At 42.3% G+C, this 21,470-nt stretch overlaps 1 protein-coding gene across 4 annotated transcripts in view; it reads right to left on the bottom strand.

Moving 5' to 3' along the window:
- Window positions 1-21,470, bottom strand: part of LOC140195535 (disco-interacting protein 2 homolog C) — a 653,338-nt gene that overhangs the window by 12,168 nt on the left and 619,700 nt on the right. For all 4 annotated transcript variants that reach the window (XM_072254007.1, XM_072254008.1, XM_072254010.1 and 1 more), the window contains 3 exons: window positions 12,547-12,604; window positions 7,352-7,426; window positions 4,928-5,102 (listed from right to left, as the gene is read on the bottom strand). In XM_072254007.1, the coding sequence (XP_072110108.1) occupies window positions 4,928-5,102; window positions 7,352-7,426; window positions 12,547-12,604 (308 nt within the window). The remainder of the gene's footprint in view (window positions 1-4,927; window positions 5,103-7,351; window positions 7,427-12,546; window positions 12,605-21,470) is intronic.

Genomic DNA, 21,470 nt, shown 5'->3' with positions numbered 1-21,470 from the left:
TGTACGCTGAACCCATGAACACCACCCCCACTATGTTTTTTTGCATTACTTATTTAATTTAATTATACATTGTAATTTTTATAGATGCACTGTAGAAAGCATTCTTCTAGGGTGCATTACAACCTGGTATGGAAGTTGTCCTGTCCAAGACCGAAAGAAGCTGCAGAAGATCGTGAACACGGCGCAGCACATCACACAAACCAATCTTCCGTCCTTGGACTCACTTTACACCGCACGCTGTCGGAGCAGTGCTGCCAGGATAATCAAGGACACGACCCACCCAGCCAACACACTTTTCGTCCCTCTTCCCTCCGGGAGAAGGCTCAGGAGCTTGAAGACTCATACAGCCAGATTTAGGAACAGCTTCTTTCCAACCGTGATAAGACTGCTGAATGGATCCTGACCCGGATCTGGGAATTACACTCCAAATATCCGGACCTGCCTCTTGGTTTTTTTGCACTACCTTACTTTCCATTTTTCAATTTTCTATTTATGATTTATAATTTAAATTTTTAATAATTACTATCGATTTGTAATCCAGGGAGCAGAAAGCGTAGAATCAAATATCGCTGTGATGATTGTATGTTCTAGTATCAATTGTTTGGCGACGATAAAGTATAAAGTACTGCTGCTACAAAACAACAAATTTCACCATGTATGCCAGTGCTATTAAACCCAATTCTGATACTGAGCGCGTGCTATCCAGCTACACCCATGTGACCAATTAATCCACCATCTGTACGTCTTTGGGACGTGGCTGGAAACCCATGCAGTCACGGGGAGAGGGTATAAACTCCTTATAGTCTTGAATTGAACCCAGATCGCTGGTGCTGTAATAGTGTTGTAGTAACCAGTACACTACTGTGCTGCCAACAGTTACACTGAGGGTCATTAGCAATGCCCAGGGTATTGATGATGAGTTTCTGGAACTACTGCTGAATGTCAAGGTGAACGAGCTAAGTGTCCTCTTACTGGAGAGGGTCGGTGCCTGGCGATTTTGGTGATGTGAAAGCTGCAGGGCAGCTCTTGGCCTATATCTGAAAGTTAACTATTTGTGCTGTTAGAGAAACTGTCCATGAAGAGGCCGTACTCACCAAGAAGGATGTGAGTAGAGGAAAGGGTACGCAGATGGTCTGAGGTATGCCAGTATTCAGAAGGGGGAGTTTCAGATGCTTTGGAAAACGTAAGGGTTGATAAACCTCTAGGGCAGATGAGGTCATTCCTATATTGCTATGGGAAACAAGGGAGGAGATAGATGGGGCCCTGGCAGAGATTTGTGCATCTTCTTGGCCTCAGGTGAGGTACTGGAGGACAGTGAATGTTGCCCCTTTATTTAAGAATAAAGCAGGGAAAAGCCAGCTTACTACTAGTCAGTGGTATTCAAGGGATAGGACGGGAGTACACTTGGAAAAGCGGCAGCTGATTTGGAATAGACAACATGGCTTTGTGCACAGCAAATGCTGTCTCATCAATTTCACTGGAGTTTTCTGAGGATGGAACGAAGAAGATAGATGAAGGCAGGCAGTGGACATTAGTAAGGCACTTGACAAGGTAGGCTGGTGCAGAAGGTTAAGACAAATGGGCTCCAAGGTGAGCCCGCTGCCAGTCTAAGACGCAAACTGGCAGTGAGAGTGGCAGAGGGCACATTTCTGATTAGATGCCTGTGACCATTGGTGTACTGCAGGGATCAGTATTGAGACCTTTGCTGGTTGTGACACCTACAGTGGATTCCAGTTACTTGGGCCATCGGTTAATCAGGACAGCTATTTATTTGGGACAACTCTTAAAGAACAAAACTGAATCAAGAAAATAGGGGCAATTCCCTCCATTTATATGGGACGATATGCCAATTAATTGGGGCACAGGCTGTTGACAAACAGTTTGTAACTAGCATCAGTCACGTGCACTTGTATGTCCATTAGACACTACACTGTACTTACAGCAATCAGTTTTTAAATAGCGTCAGTCGCGTGTGCTTGTGTTCAAAAAGCAGTGATTTTTGGTGAGAAATAAGCAGTAAGACAATTCCGAAATATTTTGATCACTGCGGTTTCAAGCATTCAGACTTGCATACTCCAGAAATAGCTGGGAATGAAAATTAAATGATTTCACTGCTTCAACAAGGTAGGAATTACTAAAGTATTAACAATTATCTGGAATGTTACAATGAAAATGACAGATGTAATTTGAGGACGTGATCATCTAAAGTATTGCATTAAGGCAGTCCGTTATGTACACTAGGTGTCTGCACTGATTTTGTTCACTTACAGTTAATCAGAAGAACATTGCAGATGAATTCCTCTTTCGATAACTATTAGGAACTAATATACATTTTTATAGTAGTTTAGGGGTATTGGTAGTGTTCTGATTTATTCATTTAAATACATAAATTATTACTCAGTCAAAAGGTTGTTTGTCTTTGTTATACAATTTAACAATTCACATGAAACCTTGGTTAATTGGGGCAGCCACTTAATTGGGCCAAAAAGTATTTATTGGTCCTGATGTGTCCCAGTTAACTTGAATCCACTGCATTAACAACCTGAATGTAAGTGTTGGTGGTATGATTAGTAAGTTTGCTAATGACATGAAAATTGGCATTGTGGAGAGCAGGAAAGTTATCTAAGGTTACAGCAGGATATCTGTAGCTCAGATGGAAAAATAGGTAGAGCATTGGTACATAGGATTTAATTCCAACAGGTACAAGCTGATGCATTTTGGGAAGTCAAGTAGCAGGGCATAGAACATAGAACAGTACAGTATATAGTGCCAACCTTTTTTACTTACTCCAGAGCAATCTCCCACATACTGTAGCCCTCCAGTTTTCTTTTAACCATGTGCCTCTTAAATATCCCTAATGTATCTAATTCCACCCCTGGCAGTGGATTTGATACACCTACCACTTTCTGGGTAAAAAGCCTACCGGCTATCCCCACATACTTTTCTCCAAACACCTTAATGTTTAGCCATTTCCACCCTGGGAAAAAGTCTCTGGCTGTCCATTTGATTCTTGCCTCTTATCATCTTGTAAACCTCTACTGAGCCACCTCTCATCCTTCTTCACTCCAAGCTCACACAAACTGTCCGAGCTCAATCCTCATAAGACATGGACTGTATGCATCTACCACTTACCCTGGTACCTACCACTTTCTGTAAAAAAAAACAACTAGCCTCACACATTTTTAAACATTCCTTTAGACTTTTCTACTCAATGAAGGCAAGCATGGCATATGGCTTCTTTCCCACCCTTTCCACTTGTGTTATCATCTTCAGGGAGCTATGGACTTGCACCCCAACATCCACTGTGCATTTGCTCCTAAAGACCTTGACATTCACTGTACACTTTGCCCTTACGTTTCATCTACAGCATGTGCAGAAGTCCTTGGCACCTACATGTATCTAGGGAGCCTAAGAAATGACACAGTATAGTATTTTATTCGTCGATGTGGAATGGAGAGCGGGTTTGTATATCTGGCAGAAGCAAAGGATGCTGGGAATGGTGAGGGTGGAACACTGCGGGAAGGAGTGCCTGCTGCGGGGGGGTGGCACGGGTGTAGGCACACCCAGCCCTGAGGCACCAGGCAAGGTCATCTGATTCCAAACAAATAGTTTACTGATCATTACAGAATGTCTCTCTGGTTCTTCCACCTCCCTCCCCTCTTCCCAACCATGATTCCTATCCCCCTGTCCCTATCACACTCTTAGTCCACAATAGAAACCCATATCTCATTACTCACATGCAGTATGTCATGAAATCTGGGTTCTTTTGTGGCAGCAGTACAGTGCAATACATAAATTACTACAGTACAGTGCAAAAATCTCAGGCACCCTAGCTGTATGTATGTGCCCAAGACTTTTGCACAATAGTGTAAAGCTCCCAAAATGCAACACCTCACACTTGGCTAGATTAAAGAGTATCTGTCCTTTCTCCGCTCATATATCCTGCTGTATCCTTTCACAAACTAGGAATATAGGGTATAGACATCAAATGGTATGGTGCTAAGGACTGATGATTTACAGAAACACTTGGAGTTCAGATCCACAGATCCCTGAATGTGGCAGCCTAGGGTGTAAAGAATGCATAGGGCAGGTTTGCCTTCTTTGGTCAATGCACAGAATATAAAAGTTAGAACATTTTGTTGCTATTTTACAAAGTGCTGATTAGGCGGCATTTGGAGTACTGTGTGTTGTTCTGATCACACCACACCACGGGGGGATTTGGTTGCACTGGAGAAAGGACGGGGAAGATTCACTAGGGTGTTGCCTGGATCGGAGGACTTTACCACGGAGAGAGATGGGATGGGCTGGCTTGTTCTCCCTCCAACGAAAGAAGCTGAGGGGTGACCCGACAGAACTTTGTAAAGTTATAAGAGGCAGAGATAGGGTAGACCCAGGAGACTGCAAATTCTGGAACCTGGAGCAGCAAACAATCTACTGGAGGACCTCAGTGGGTCAAGCTGCAGCTGTGGGAGGAATGGAATCATTGATGTTTCGAGTTGATATCGGTGCAACAGGTCTGAGGGTGCAGAGTGGAGATGGCCCAGTGGTTTAGATGGGGTAGACAGTCAGTATGTTTTTCTATGGTAGAGCATCAAAAACAAGAGAGCATAGGTTAAAGGTGAAGGAAAGAGTTTCAAAGGGAATTTGTGGGGAAAGGCTTTTTTTTAGAAAACAAGTATTTGATATCATGAACTCACTGCCAAAGCAGTTGGTGGAGTTTGATACAATCATTACTTTTAAGAGACATTTGGACACTTGAATAGGCAAAGAAGAGACTTAATGCGGGTAAATGGGACTAAAATAGATGGAGATAAATATTGGCGTGAACATTGTGGGCCAAAGGGTCTTTTCTTGTGCTGTACAACTCCATGGCTTTGAACAAAGCATAATGAAAATGTGACAGCTGGTTATGCTTGCCAGCCCTTACCTCCGTTGGCATCAGTAAGATCCGTCCGTCTGAGAAATCCCAAGTAACCTGTCCGAGCCCAGACTGTTTGCGTATCTCCAAAGCTGAGGCGGGAGTTGAAATGATCTGACTGAAGAGATTCATCTCCATAAATGGTGAAATATCCACTCGCATTATGAGCACTGTGAACCCAAATCTGTTCATTTGGGAAAAAGATGTGAATCGTTGTTTTTGTCTTAGTCCAGCAAAATACCGTTCTTGCAATCTGTTGCAAATCTCCACAATGCCTTCAATATCATAAATAACAAATCCCTTAATGTTCACAAAAGTACAGTAGGAGCGAGTGGAAAGATCCAAAGAGGAAAATTTAAACACTAATTAAAGGATGAAAAAAATTAAAAAGACACACTGGAGATAAATAGTGATAGTTAGAAGAGAACTTCCTCAGTCTTCAAATTAAATTGGTGCTCGCATAGCAACATTAATATCCAATAAGAGGAAGGAAATATCCCCGGCTCAGTGGCTGTAGGAGAATGAGGGGTGACCTTACAGAGAAGAAATTATAAAGTAGATGTAATGGGTCTATTCCCCAGGGCAGGGAAGTCCAAACCTAGGGGGCAGAGGTTTAGAGGGGAAAGATTTGAAAAGGAACCCGAGGGGCAACTTTTTAAAATGTATTTTTATGTATTGACATACAACATGGAATAGACCCTTCTGGCCCTTTGAGCCACGCTGCTAGCAATCCGCCGATTTTAACCCCAGCCTGATCACGGGATATTTTACAATGATGACCAATTAACCTACTAACGGGCACGTCTTTGGACTGTGGATGTAAACTGGAGCACCCGGTGGAAGCCCATGTATTCACAGGGAGAACGTACAGACTCCTTACGGATCACATCGGAACCGGACTCCAAATTCAAACGCAGTGAGCTGTAATACTGTTGCACTAACCATTCGTGGAGAGAGCAGTGAGCCTATGGAACGAGCTGCCCGAGGAAGTGGTCGAGGTGGGAATAATAGTATCATTTAAGAAATTCTTGGATAGGTACATGGAGAAGAGGGTCCTGGAAGCATTTGAGCCGAATGCAGGAAATCGGGACTAGCTAGATGAAAAGCACAATATGGCCAAAGGGCCTGTGTCTGTGCAGTATTGCTACAGATGATTCACAATCACACAAATCCATGTCATTCTATAATCTTAATTCACAAAACTAAGTTAAAACCCCGCTTTGCAGGGATGTTCCAGTACTTTAAGAAGAGAGACAGCTCAATGAACCATAAAAGACGTAAGGAAAATAAATTGGCCCAGCTGGAAGAAAGCCAGAGATATTCCAAGAGGCGGATGCAAGTGTAAAGTCAGTTTTTTCCCTATAGAGACTCAGAATCTAATTTAATCAACATCATCTTCAGTTTAATTGGGGGCACTCTTGCTTCTTGTTCAAATACTGCTCCAGAGTCTTCAGCTCTGGTGGACAGTGTAGGAAGGAGAGAGGATGCTCTCTTTGTATGAGATAATAGACCACACCATTTGCTGCATATACCCACGCAAGATACCCGCAATGCTTCTGGAAAGAATAGCAAAGGATTTTGCTGACATTTCCAGGACAATAGAGCAAAATAGCACTGACAGAATATGTGGTCCTCTCACATTATACCTAGTGGGAACTAGCTGTGCACAATGTCTTTGCCATGTGACCTATGTTACAACAGGGATCTCCAGCTCTAAACTTCTTGTTAAAGGGGCTTTACAAGTGAAGTCTTCCTTTCATTCACTTCAAGATAATTACAGTAACAGAAGTCATTTGATGACCTGGCAGGCGAGGGGTGAGGGAGGAGGATGTCAAGGTGACACTGCTTGAGGATGATGGAGTTTAGTGAGTGCAACCTGACGAGCCCCGCTTGGCCCTGCGACATTTGCTGTGGACTTGTAGATAGTGCAATCAGAAAATCTAACTCAGTCATGACAATTTAAATGATCAGCAATTGAGGAAACATCTATAACCTAAAAGTTAAGGTTAAGTGAGAGAGATAGGTCCGAAAGACCCTCAATCAGAAAGCAAGGCTAAATGCAAATCAGCTGCTTAGATGAACAAACTCTAAGAAACAAATGGGTTGTTGCTATGCCTGATGTTGGTCTGGCCTGAGGCAGTGAGTGCTGAGAAGTACTAGAAAGCATGTGGAAAGCCAGCTAGAGAAAGAGAATGATATCACGCCTGTGAAATCCTCCAAAACAAGGCTAATCCCGCACAGCTGCAGACCCAACTTTCTCAGAACTCCACTGACTAGCTCGTGCACGTTAACCCATTCAAAGTGGGTGCACATTGTGACAGCAATAAATTTTCATAGCCCAATGAACAATTAAATAGATCACTCATAACATAAGTTGAATTGCATCACAAAGAGATCGGTTTGAAATAGAGAAAGAAATTACAGACAATTCACCTCTCCAAGGTGGGAGTCCCCCAGTGGCCCTTTTGTTTCAGGGTTGGCAATGATGATTCTGACTCCAGGCAGGATCTATAAGACAGTTCACAAAACATAACATCAGTCATGACAAAGAAATCATCAGGAAAAATCATTGCGGATGTGACCCGCCTGCAAGTTGCATTTTCTAAAAGCTCCCTTCTGGAAGCACTATAGGGTTATTAGGACAAAAACTTCATGCCATCTCCAGATAGTTAATCTGATCAACCATTCTAGTAACTCCCCCCTCCATTACCACTGTCACTGCACCAGACTGTAAACACTAAACCATTTTTTCTAATGCTATTTACATAGTGAATAGTCGAACATGTACTTACTTTAGAAACTACCTAGGGTTACCCATAGCCCTCTATTTTTCTAAACTCCATTTACCTATCCAGGAATCTCTTAAAAGACCCTATTGTATCCGACTCCACCACCATTGCCAGCAGCCCATTCCACACACTCACTACTCTCTGCACAAAAAACTTACCCCTGACATCTCCTCTGTACCTACTTCCAAGCACCTTAAAACTATGCCCTCTCATGTTAGCCATTTCAGCCCTGGGAAAAAGCCTCTGACTATCCACACGATCAATGCCTCTCATCATCTTATATACCTCTATCAGGTCACCTCTTATCCTCCATCGCTCCAAGGAGAAAAGGACAAGTTCACTCAACCTATTCTCATAAGGCATGCTCCCCAATCCAGGCAATCTCCTTGTAAATCTCCTCTGCACCCTTTCTATAGTTTCCACATCCTTCCTGTAGTGAGGCGACCAGAACTGAGCACAGTATTCCAAGTGGGGTCTGATCAGGGTCCGATATAGCTGTAACATTACCTCTCAGCTCCTAAACTCAATCCCACGATTGATTAACGCCAATGCACTGTATGCCTTCTTCACCACAGACTCAACCTGCACAGCTGCTTTGAGGATCCTATGGACTTAGACCCCAAGATCCCTCTGATCCTCCACAATACCAAGAGTCTTACCATTATTACTATATTCTGCCATCATATTTGACTTACCAAAATGAACCACCTCACACTGATCTGGGTTGAACTCCATCTGCCACTTCTCAGCCCAGTTTTGCATCCTATCAATGTCCTGCTGTAACCTCTGACCGCCCTCCACACTATCCACAACACCCCCAACCTTTGTGTCATCAGCAAATTTACTAACCCATCCCTCCACTTCCTCATCCAGGTCATTTATAAAAATCACAAAGAGTAGGGGTCCCAGAACAGATCCCTGAGGCACACCACTGGTGACCGACCTCCATTCAGAATATGGCCCGTCAACAATCATTCTTTGCCTTCTATGGGCAAGCTAATTCTGGATCCACAAAGCAATGTCCCCTTGGATCCCATACCTCCTTACTCTCTCAATAAGCCTTGCATGGGGTACCTTATCAAATGCCTTGCTGAAATCCATATACACTACATCTACTGCTCTATCTTCATCAATGTGTTTAGTCACATCCTCAAAAAATTCAATCAGGCTCGTAAGGCACAATCTGCCTTTGACAAAGCCATGCTGACTATTCCTAGTCATGTTATGCCTCTCCAAATGTTCATAAATCCTGCCTTTCAGGATCTTTTCCATCAACTTATCAACCACTGAAGTAAGACTCACTGGTCTATAATTTCCTGGCCTAACTCTACTCCCTTTCTTGAATAAGGGAACAACATCTGCAACCCTCCAATCCTCTGGACTCTCTCCTGTTCCCACTGATGATGCAAAAATCATTGCCAGAGGCTCAGCAATCTCCTCCCTCATCTCCCACAGTAGCCTGGGGTACATCTCGTCCAGTCCCGGAGACTTATCCAACTTGATACTTTCCAAAAGCTCCAGCACATCCTCTTTCTTAATGTCTATATGCTCAAGCTTTTCAGTCTGCTGTAAGTCAGCCCTACAATCGTCAAGATCCTTTTGCATAGTGAATGCTGAAGCAAAGTACTCATTAAGTACCTCTACTATCTCCTCCAGTTCCATACACACTTTTCCACTGTCACACTTGATTGGTCCTGTTCTCTCATATCTTATCCTCTTGCTCTTCACATACTTGTAGAATGCCGTGGGGTTTTCCTGAATCCTGCTCGCCAAGGCCTTCTCATGGCCCTGTCTGGTTCTCCTAATTTCATTTTTAAGCTCCTTCCTGCTAGCCTTATAATTATCTAGATCTCTATCATTACCTAGTTTTTTGAACCCTTCGTAAGCTTTTCTTTTCTTCTTGACTAGATTTTCAACAGCCTTTGTACACCATGGTTCCTGTACCCTACCATCCTTTCCCTGTCTCCTTGAAAGATACCTATGCAAAACGTCACGCGAATATCCCCCACACATTTGCCACATTTCTGCCATACATTTCCCTGAGAATAGCTGTTCCTAATTTATGCTTCCAAGTTCCTGCCTGATAGCTTCATATATTCCCTTACTCCAATTAAAATTTTTCCTAACTTGTCTGTTCCTATCCCTCTCCAATTCTATGGTAAAGGAGAATTGTGATCACTATCTCCAAAACGCTCTCCCACTGAGAGACCTGACTCCTGACCAGGTTCATTTCCCAATACCAGATCAAGTACAGCCTCTCCTCTCGAAGGCTTATCTACATATTGTGTCAGGAAACCTTCCTGAACACACCTAACAAACTCCACCCCATCTAAACCCGTTGCTCTAGGGAGATGCCAATCAATATTCGGGAAATTTTAATCTCCCACCACGACAACCCTGTTATTATTACACCTTTGCAGCATCTGTCTCCCTATCTGCTCCTCAATGTCCGTTACTATTGAGTGGTCTATAAAAAACACCCATTAGAGTTATTGACCTCTTTCTATTCCTAACTTCCACCCACAGAGACTCAGTAGACAATCCTTTCTTGGCTTCCTCCTTTTCTGCAGCTGTGACACTATCTCTGATCAACAGTGCCACACCCCCACCTCGTTTGCCTCCGTCCCTGTCCTTTCTGAAACATCTAAAGCCTGGTACTCTAAGTAACCAATACTGCCCCTGAGCCATCCAAGTCTCTGTAATGGCCACAACATCATAGCTTCAAGTACTGATCCACTCTCTAAGCTCATCCGCTTTGTTCATGATGTTTCTTGCATTAAAATATAAACACATTGGTATTTATGTATTTATGCAGATTTTAATCCACGGCTGTACTTTAACTTCAAACTTTACTTTTTATATAATTCTTTATTCTTTATAATTGTTTAATGTTATTGTTTTTTGTTGCAAGTCACGCCAACACACCACAGCCAATTCCTAATACATGCGAATGTATATGGCGAACAAAGTTGATCCCTTCTGTTTTAGTAAACACAAGTTCACATTGGGCACCATTGTACATTTCGACATGCTGAATTATCAGCAGAGTTTCCTAAACCAAACTTGCACAACTAACCATTAGTACTACTGAGAATTCTTAAAACATAATTTTCAAAACATGACTGCCAATAACAATGTAATTTCATCATTAGTGATCACAACCATAACGGTTCAGTTTAGATCTTTCAACTTCCTGACTTAAATGAAAATAAAAATCCTTATTCTCAATAATCTGTTTTCATAGCTGCAACCATAATCCTTCATTCTTCATCTGTTAGTACACAGTTAGTGCAGCGAGAATGGCTCCAGGGGCTGCGTTGTATTCTTTGTGCGAGATGTGGGGATTCTGGGAGACCTCCACACTCCTGGATTGACACATCTGCACCATGTGTCAGCCCCTCGGAGAACATATTAAAGAACCAGAGCTGCAGTTCAGTTTCCTCTGGCTCATATGGGAAACTGAGGTGGTGATAGATAGGAGCTACAAGGAGGTAGTCACCTCTAAGTTACAGGAGGCAGGTACCCGGGTGTCTGTCAGGAATGGAGGGCTATGGTCCCAGAGACATCGATGGGAACAGATAAGGTAAACATCCGTAATCTTTTTCCTTGTGTAGAGGAGTCTAAAACTAGAGGATACAAGTTTAAAGCGAGGGGGGAGAGATTTGAAAGGGATCTGAGGGGCAACTTTTCCCCCACACAGAAAGTAGTGTGTATATGGAATGAGCTGCCATAGGAAGGGAGAGAAGCTGGAATAATTAGCAAGTCCGAGCGCCATGGCAACGTAGCAGTTAGCACGACGCCATTACAGATGAGGGTGTCGGAGTTGGGAGTTCAATTCTGGAGTCCTCAGTAAGCAAATTTGTACATTCCTTCCTGTATGCGCATGGGTTTCCTCCGGGTGCTCTGGTTTCCTCCGGGTGCTCTGGTTTCCTCCCACAGTCCAAAGACATACCAGTTAGTAGGTTAATTGGTCATTGTAAATTATCACATGATTCGGCTAGGGTTAAAATCAGTGGGCTGCCGGCAGCAAGGCTCAAAGGGCCAGAAGGGCCTACCGAGCACTGTCTCTCCAAAATGAGTAAATAATGACAATTTGAAGCTGTTTGTACAGGTAGACTGATAGGAAAGATTGAAGGATATGGGCCAAATGCAGGCAAATGTGACTAGCTCAGTCAGGCAAATTGGTCAACATGGATGAGTTGGGCTGAAGGAACATGGATGAGTTGGGCTGAAGGTCCGTTTTCAGTATTGAATAACCTTCCGACTCTTTTCTGTCCCTTTGCAATCAGCACACTGCCCCACCGTTGGATTACGGCAGACGTGAATTTCAGTACAGGACAACACCACTTCCACTCTCAGGGATGAAATTCCTATGAAGGCAGCTAATCTTCCACATAAATAAACAACAAGGATGTTTTCATTAAACATTGAGCGCAGAACTGCCAAAACACACTCCCTTCCACTCTGGCTGAACCCAACCAAGCTCTGCCAACTCCAGAACACTCACATGACGTTAGTTTTTAACTAGTTTCAAATTAGCTCCTCATGGAGAACAAACTTCACAAGAGAAACTCAACTGTAATCTCAAGCACAAAGCTGGCCAGCATTCAGAATGATACAATAATGCAACACTGTGTGCCCACCCGAAGATTACCCACTTTCGTTTCAGCTTTTCCTTTCTAATACATTGGAAACTTTCAAAACATGCATCCTTCACCTGGCTAAGCATAAAATCCACCATAAGTTTCTGGAAAATATCAAAACACACTTAATTGCAAACAAATGAATATTTGCTTCTTGTTTTTAAATCCATTTTTCAAAGTCAAATTTGTTACTCACTTTTCCGGATTCCATTAGTGGCAGGCTGTGAGGAGATCCTCGTTCCACTAAGCGGACCCTGTAAGCAAAAAAGGGGATGTCGTGTAGGCTTCTGCTAATAGTCACGCCCGTGTTGTGCAAGTTAAAAATTCCACAGATTTATTCAATAGCAGTCTTTTAAGATTTTTTCCAATGTCTGTTTTCACAATCTGCTGCTATATTAAAAGCAAAAAAGGGCAAACAATGATAGGAAAAGCAAACTGTGCTGTTATTTATCAAACCCTGGGTCTCCCCTTTTTACATTGGATTCAACCTTATAATATTTTTGACCACAGTCACAGTAACTTACATGCTTGTTAAGTAGTTTTAGAATCAATAACTCTTTACGCAATCTGCTGACCCATAGTCGGCAATTTCTCTATCTCATATCCCAATAATAATGGAAACAAGATCTCATAAACTTCATTTATCAACTTTGAGTTACTTGTAAGTCCTCCCCAATTAAGATTTGTTTGCCCATTATCTGAAATGACATCTGGCGGGAGGAGAGAGAGCAGTGCGCCGTGCGTGCGCAGCCCTCCGGTGAAAAGTGATACCGTATCCGTTAAATAGGGGCCGTGCACAATTCTGATTTGATGGAGACAGACGTGAAAGCACAGAGCAACATCTGGCGAAATTTCTGAAACGCCCGTTCGCTGCTGTTGCTACTGTGTGGTCGGGAATCTTCCGGAGGGAAGGCCTCAAAATCCCCGGCTTTGCCTGCTGCTGGCGACCGAGATTGAGGTCGAATCGTTTGGACAGAGATGGCACTCAATACTCAGTGTCAGAGAGCTGAATCAGAGGATCAAAGTTTTCGGATGACTCAGAGTCGGACTATGGTCGGCATGGCAGGGAGAGTTTTTCTTCCTTCTCCCGTCTGCGTGAGATGTGGGGCATTTGAGAGACTTTGAACTTTTTACTGTGCTCATGGACTTCTTCATCAAGTTGTGGTATTGTTGCACTGTTGTAACTATACGTTATAATTATGTGGTTTTGTTAGTTTTTTCAGTCTTGGTCTGTCCTGTTTTTGTGATATCACACCGGAGGAAATATTGTATCATTTCCTAATGCATGCATTACTAAATGACAATAAAAGAGGACTGCGTGTCTTCATAATCTAAATAATCTCTCACCACCACAGACTTATACATTCAATTAGAACTCAGAACTTAGAATTTGTGCTATACATGTTTAAAATTTAAATACAGTTCCCAATAGATTTTTGCAATAAATTTTGAAGCATGCTTTTTGTTATCTGTTAAATGTACCATGGAATCGTAGGCCCTCAATAAGCATTAAACTAATTAATAGACATACAATTCCAATAGATATACTTCAATCAGACTCAATCCATTTGCACACATCAATAACTATGCTTTGTGTTCCAGTGATCTGTGCAATTTGAACAGCAGTACTCATTCAAAACCCTGTCTCCCACATTTTAGTTAATTGATTTGTTCCACCAGGACAAGACTTCTCCAACAGCTTGTCTGAGAGTTTTTTTGTTAGCATTGCTGTCTGCAGTGCAAACTATAGTTCGGTTAATTTTCATCAAAAGTTCAAAGTTCAAAGTAAACTTATTATCAAAGCATGTGCATCTCAACATATACGGCAGATTCCATCTAATTGGGACACATCAGTTACTGTATATTTTGGCCCAATTAAGCGGCTGCCCCAATTAGCTGAAGTTTCATGGAAATAGTGAAAAAGGAAAACTGAGTAACAGGTTGTATGCCAGTCCTATAAAACCATGTATTAGTTCCTAATAGTTATCGACAGAGGAATTCATCCAGTGTATGCAATGAACAAAATCAGCACACACACCAAGTACAGATACTGGACTGCTTTCATATGATGCTGTCAATGATTGCATCCTCCAGATCTTCATTTTCATTGTAACATTCAAGATAATTGTTGATAGCTTCAAAGCCTCTGTAGTTCCTGTTATATTTTTTTTTAACTCCAAAACATAAAACTAATCAAAGGAAAAACACAGAGCCATGGATAATGTGTCCTTAGTTTGTTTTATTTAGTGAGACGCGCACTTATATCATGGTGGCATAATGATGCATGCCATTCGCGTACTCTTACATATAACCCGTAATCAATCAAGTATATTTATAATATTACCCAAATATTAAGGTTCGTCCATCGTCATCGATGAAGACCTCAACACCATTGGTACTTTTTACGAGGTCGGGTTGCCAGCTCAACGCTCAATCCAACACGGATGGACAGCGTGCAAGGGCGCCGGCCAGTTTCGAACTCCGGACCTCTCACCCCCACCTTCTTGACCGTTGGATCTTCCATTGGTCTCGTCTGCTCAATCCACCGGAGTCTGTCTTCACATGCTGGGATAGACATCTCCCTATCTCACCCAAATACTATTGAAATATTAAATACACAACTCTCCTCCCTGCTTAGCTATAAATTCCAACTCAGTATAGAATGCATCTCATGTAATAGTGAACAACTTCTGCAGATTCCAGCCATCTTGGGTGGCCACACGGACTTGAGACAGTGTGGGGTCTTATTTGGTTTCCCTTTGTATTATCTCTGCTGTAAGGAGGAGATTTTTGATTTGCATTATGGAGAATACATCAAGAGGAGGGTCCTCTTTTGTAAAATTCCCAGGCATTTCCTTTTCTAAGGGTAAATGGGACAATCCATCAGCATTTCCATACTTAGTCATCCTCTTGAATTCAATTCTGTAATTCTGTCCTCCAAGAAAAAGAGCCCACCTCTGTATTCATGCTGCTGTTGTTAGTGGAATACCCTTCTGTGGACTGAAAATGGACATTAGTGGTTGACGATCAGTAATGTTCATGCTCACTTTCATTCTTGACCGCAGCTCACTTGTGTCTCTGGGTGCTGTTTCCATTGATACAGCAATTTCAGCTGCTCTTTTAAATGTGAGTTGTGCTTCAGTTAGGAGCCATTTTTGAAAGCATTCTTGTAAGATTCCAGAAACTACACAATCTCTCAGTGTGTCATTATGTGCGTTACTGATCTGACAATGCTCAGACAATTTCTTCAATTCAGCCATGTCAGCTGCAATGGAATCCCTTGCCTCTTGATTCCACTTATGAAACCTGAAGTTTTCTGCAATCAACAATGGTTTTGGTTCTAAATGTTCCCTGCATTACTTTCACAATTCAACAAAACTCATTTTGGCTGGTTTGGCTGCAGCAGTGAAACTTCTGAACAAACCGTAAGCCTTTTCACCTGTTTCGCTCAGCAAAACTAGCACTTGTTTTTCACTGGTTATTTCATTTGCTTCAAAATACTGCTCAATTCATTCAGGATACATCAAGCAGTTATCTGTTATCCAATGGAACGCGTCTATCCTTTCAATATATCCAGCTATTAAAATTTTATTTTTATTATCAGGTAATCACTGTTTATGGACATGTTAATTTCATCCACTTTTTGCCTTTTTTTTAACTCAAACATCTAAAGAAAAAACATGCAGTGCTCGTTTTCAAAAACTCAAACTTCTCTCGCTCTCTCCCCCCTTCAGAAGAAAAACATGTTGTTCTTCATCTGCTCTGTAGTTCGTTTTAAAACTGTTAGGTTTTGTAACTTCAAAGCATAAAACTAATCAAAAGAAAAACACAGAACTGGGGATAACATGCCTTTAGTTTGTTTTACTAGTGCAAGGCGTGCACTTATGACATGGTGGCATAATGACGTATGCCATTCATGTGCTTTTACATATAAATTTAAACAACAAAGCATGTTTAATAAAATAATACATTCACAATATTACTCAAAATTTACTGAAATATTAAATACACAACACTTGTTTAAGTAGTGAAATCATTGCATTTTCAGTCCCAGCTATTTCCGGCATCTCCAAGCTGGAATTTTTGAAACTGCCAGGAGCAAAACAGTTCAGAATTGACTTACTGCTTATTTCTCACCAACTATAAGTGACAAAAATCACTGCTTTTTGAATACAAACACACGCAACTGATGCTATTTTAAAAGTTTTTGCTCTAAGCATGGTGCAGTGTCTAATGGCAACTGACGCCAACTATAACCTGCTCGGCAACAGTTTCCTGCCCAAGTTAAGTGACATGGTGTGCCAAATAAACAAAGAGTCAATTTTCTAGATTGGTTTTTGTTTTTTTAAGAGTTGTCCCAAATGGACAACTGCCCTCATTAACCGATGGCCCAACTACCCTGAGATTCATTTACTTGTGGGCATTCAGAGTAGAGACAAAGAAATACAGCACAGTCAATGAAAAACTACACACAAAGATAGACAAACACCAATGTATAAAAGAAGATGAGCTGTTATGCAAATACAAACACAATAATAACTTTTAAAAATAAATAAATAATAAATAATATTGAGAACATGCATTGCAGAGTCCTTGAATGTAAGGACATAGGTTGTGGAATGAGTTAAGTATTGAGATGAGTCAAGTTGTCTACACTGGTCCAAGAGCCTGATAGTTAAAGTGTAATAACTGTTCCTGAACCTGGCGCTGTAACTCCTAACTCCTAACTCCTTTCCGACGGCAGCAGAGAGAGCAGAGCATGGCTTCGATGGTGGGTCCTTGATTAGGGTTGCTGCTTTCTTGTGGCAGTACTCCTTGTGCTCAATGGTAGGGAGGGCTTTTCCTGTGATGGAATGGGTTGTATCCACTACATTTTGTGGGCTTTTCCATTCTACAGAACTAAAGATTACAGTTCAAGACTAGAGCTAATTCTCAGTTGATGCTTTGGGCCAAATGCCTTCCCAAGAAGCCCACTGTTTATTCCCCTCCATTGATTCTGCCTGGCTTGTTGAGTTCCTCCAGCATTTTGTATGTTGCTCAAGATTTCCAGGAACTGCAGAATCTCTTGTGATCATAGTCAATTCTCTTTCACCTTTTGAGAAAGTGACCATACCACACCAAGCAACATTGGGACTACCTGCTTCTCTCTAAATCCTTCAATGCCGTTCACTGCATGACATCCATGTTTCCTGCTTCCCAAGAGCTGGTCTCTAAATATTTCCTTCAGATAACTTGACCAGTAGCATCCTTCGGAATTTCTGTCAATGCCACCACTATCAGCATCCCAACAGGCCTGTTATCTTTTCCCTTTGTATCTCCACCCATTTACGTCACTTCTCAAGGGAATTTCCCATGCAAATAAGTAAAAAAAAACACGTGCCCTTTTTCCTTTTCCCTTCCCATTATCAAGCAGTCCTTCCATATGAAGTGACAATTGGCTTGCACCTCCTCCAGTTCAGCCTACAACATTCATTACCCACAGTGTTGCTCCTACAATGGGAGATAGCTTTGCAGAACACCTCCATCCTAGCTATTAAACAACTCTTAGACAAGCTAGTATAACAAATTCTGCAATATCTTTGGTTCAAATTATTAATCTTGAGTGGCTCCTGGCACCTTCTGAAAGTCTAAATACAGCATACTTATCCGACACAGGGTCTTGGACTTCAGACATTAATTTTGAGTCTCTCTCCTCAGATGTTGCCTGACCTGCTGAGTGTTTCCAGCATTTTGTGTTGTTATTTCACCTTACCAGCACATGCAGATTGTATTGATTTTCACCTTACTTACAGATTTACTACCTTGAAAACAAACATTTGTCAAACATGATTGCCATTTCACAGGCCTGTGCTGATCCCTGCCCAATCTAATTATTATTTTTCAAATGCCATTTTATCACTTCCTTCATAATCATTTCCAGCCTTTTCCCCTCTATTGACGTTAGATTAATTGCTCCATAATTCTTGCGTGATGCTCTATAATTCTCTGGTCTCTCTCACCCCCTCTCAGAAATGGTCAGGAAGGTCACATTAGATGCAGATACGATGTGCCTTCTCAGGAGGACGCAACACTCACCAATGGTAATATTTGACAAACAGCTGGGGAGCTATCAGTGCTTCACTGGCAAATACTACGCCTCAAAGACGCCACTGAAAGGTTTTATCAGATTATTATTCCACTGGCTGTGGGAGTCTGCTCATATAAATAAGTGACTGCCATTCCTGCATCCTTCATGATTTCACCTCACCCACAACCGGATCCCCCCTGATTCAGCTCACCCACAACTGGATCCCTCCTGATTCAGCTCACCCAAGTCCCTCCTAATTCACTTCATCCACTGATTGTGTCCTTTATGATTCACTGCCCAGGCACCCTTGTACCACAGAGGCTGTGTTATGCAGCATAGAACTGATCCATTTTAGAGCACAAGACCATAAGACATAGGAGTAGAATTAGGCCATCTGGCCCATCGAGTCTGCTCCACCATTCAATCATGGCTAATCCTTTTTTCTTCTCCTCCTCAGCTCCAGTTCCCCGCCTTCTCCCTGTAAACTTTGATGCCATGTCTAATCAAGAACCTATCAATCCCTGCCTTAAATACACACAATGACCTGGACTTCACAGCTGCATGTGGCAACAAATTCCACAGATTCAACACCCTTTGGCTAAAGAAATTTCTCCACATCACTGTTTTGAAAGGGTGCCCCTCTAACCTGAGGCTGTGCCCTCTTGTCTTGAACTCCCACTATGGGAAACATCCTTTCCACATCTACTCTGTCTAGGCCTTTCAACATTCAAAAGGTTTTAATGAGATCCCCCCCCTCATCCTCCTGAACTCCAGTGAGTATAGACCCAGACCCATCAAACGTTCCTCGTATGACAACCCTTTCATTCCTGGAATCATCCTTGCTAACCTTCTCTAGACCCTCTTCATTGCCAGCACATCTTTTCTAAGATGAGGGGCTTAAAACTGTTCACAATACTCAAGGTGAGGCCTCACCAGTGCCTTACAAAGCCCCGGCAACACACTCCTGCTCTTGTATTCTCGATCTCTTGAAATAAATGCTAATGTGGCATTTGCTTTCTTCACCACCGACTCAACCTGCAAGTTAACCTTCAGGGTGTTTTGCACAAGGGCTCCCAAGTGCCTTCGCATCTCAGATTTTTGGATTTTCTCCCCATTTAGAAAATAGTCCACACATTTACTTCTACTACCAAAGTGCATGACCATGCATTTTCCAACACAGTATTTTATTTGCCACTTTCTTGCCCATTCTCCTAATCTGTCTAAGTCCTTTTGCATCCTACCTGTTTCCTCAACACTACCTGTCTCTCTATTTTGTCCACAGTACCCATGTGGATCTTGATCACAATTCACTGAGTCTACTGACTGTGTCTTTCATGATTTACCTCATTCCAACACCATGTTTTATTTTTAATTAGCAGTACACTGACTCACCTCTCTCCTCCTCACTGTGATTCTGGGCAGTTCATTGGTTTTACTCTCACTTATTCTCATTTCACAAGGTTATTTGGAATTTGAAGCTTCTTATAGGGGTTTGCTCCACATTGATTCATTATTAATTCATGGACCCATTCAAGTTCTGCAACTGAACTATGGCAAATCCTCCACTCTGCACCAGGCCTCTTTCACCTTGCTCGGTGCCAGGTTTGCTTCCTTGGCCTTGGATCTTATCTCACAGGTCTGTAGCGTTGCTTTGTGTGCAGGTTCAGCAGGCAGTGTGATCTGCTGGCCCTCATCTCTCCTCCTGGTATGGACGACCAGCACAGTAGCAAGGGCATCCATCCTGTGGTGGATTCAACATCCCTTATGAAGCGACCGAGGGCTTCTTTCTTTGGAGCGGAGGAGGATGAGAGGTGACTTGTTGGTGATGTACAAGATGATAAGAGGCACTCAGAGAATGGATAGCCAGAGACATTTATCCAGGACGGAAATGGCTAATATAAGGAAGCACAATTTTAAGGAGGAACGTACACAGGGATGTCAGAAGTAAGTTCTTTACACAGAGAGTGGTGGGTGCACGGATGCCCTGTCAGGAGTGTTGATAGAGGCAGATATATTAAAGGCATTTAAGTAACTCTTAGGTAAGCAGACAGATGATGGAAAAATGGAGGGTTATGTGGGAGGGAAAGTTAGATTGATCTTTGGTTAGAAGGTTGGCATGACGTCATGGGTCAAAGGGCCAATACTATGCTATAATGTTCTATAAGCCCAAATGAGCACCAACATGTTCTTTTTCTTCCCCCAGTGCAATCCAGGTTGATGTGTCAGCTTAGTGACTACCAACTGGGTTACATGGCACAGGTTTCATGGAGACCATGGTTTCAGATAAGGAGAAACTTTGCTACTGTATAAACTTAATAACCCATGCACAGAGACTGTAGAAATATTTTTGTAACTTAAACAGCAAAATATGCCAGTGAACCAAAAAGTATATAAAATGTCAGTGAAGAGCACATTCCACAAGACCCAACCCAGACTGTCACACAAACCTGATTGAAGAAAGATGTGGAAAGAAAGATATTTATAAAGGACAGGCAGTAGTGGAAAAGGTCAAGGAACAACTACATAAATAAAAACTTGAGAATAAACAGCAATTCAACTCCACTCCTTTCAGATTGCCTTATCCACTGCATGTCCAGGGTTGAACAGTAAGTTTGCTCTTCACCAGTTCTGAACAGCAATGCATTGTACATATGAGAGCTTCTGCAGGTGCTGGAAATCCAAAGCAATACCCACACAAAATGCTGGAGGAACTCAGCAAGTCAGGCAGCATCTATGGAAAATAATAAACAGTCGATATTTCTGGCTGAGACCCTTCTTCAGGACTTGTTGGCTCCTTCCTCATAAAATTATGGAGGGCTTTGGTTGAAAAACCTGTCACCCACCTCTCCCACCCCCAGGGAGGGGTTTAAGATCAGAGGTCAGGGCTTAAAGGGGGACATCGGGGGCAGCTTCCTCATGCAAAGGCAGATACAGATGTGGAGCAAGCTGGCAGAAATCATGATTGAAGTGGGCACATTAACAACATTTCGAAGCCGGCTGGGGAAGAACATAGGTGGGAGAGGTCTAGGCAGCCATGAGCCAAATGCAGACAG

Source organism: Mobula birostris, chromosome 3, assembly GCF_030028105.1.
Source record: "Mobula birostris isolate sMobBir1 chromosome 3, sMobBir1.hap1, whole genome shotgun sequence".
NCBI lineage: Eukaryota > Metazoa > Chordata > Chondrichthyes > Myliobatiformes > Myliobatidae > Mobula > Mobula birostris.
The sequence above is the reverse complement of the archived record's forward strand: the minus strand, read 5'-3'. Positions and strand labels throughout refer to the sequence as shown.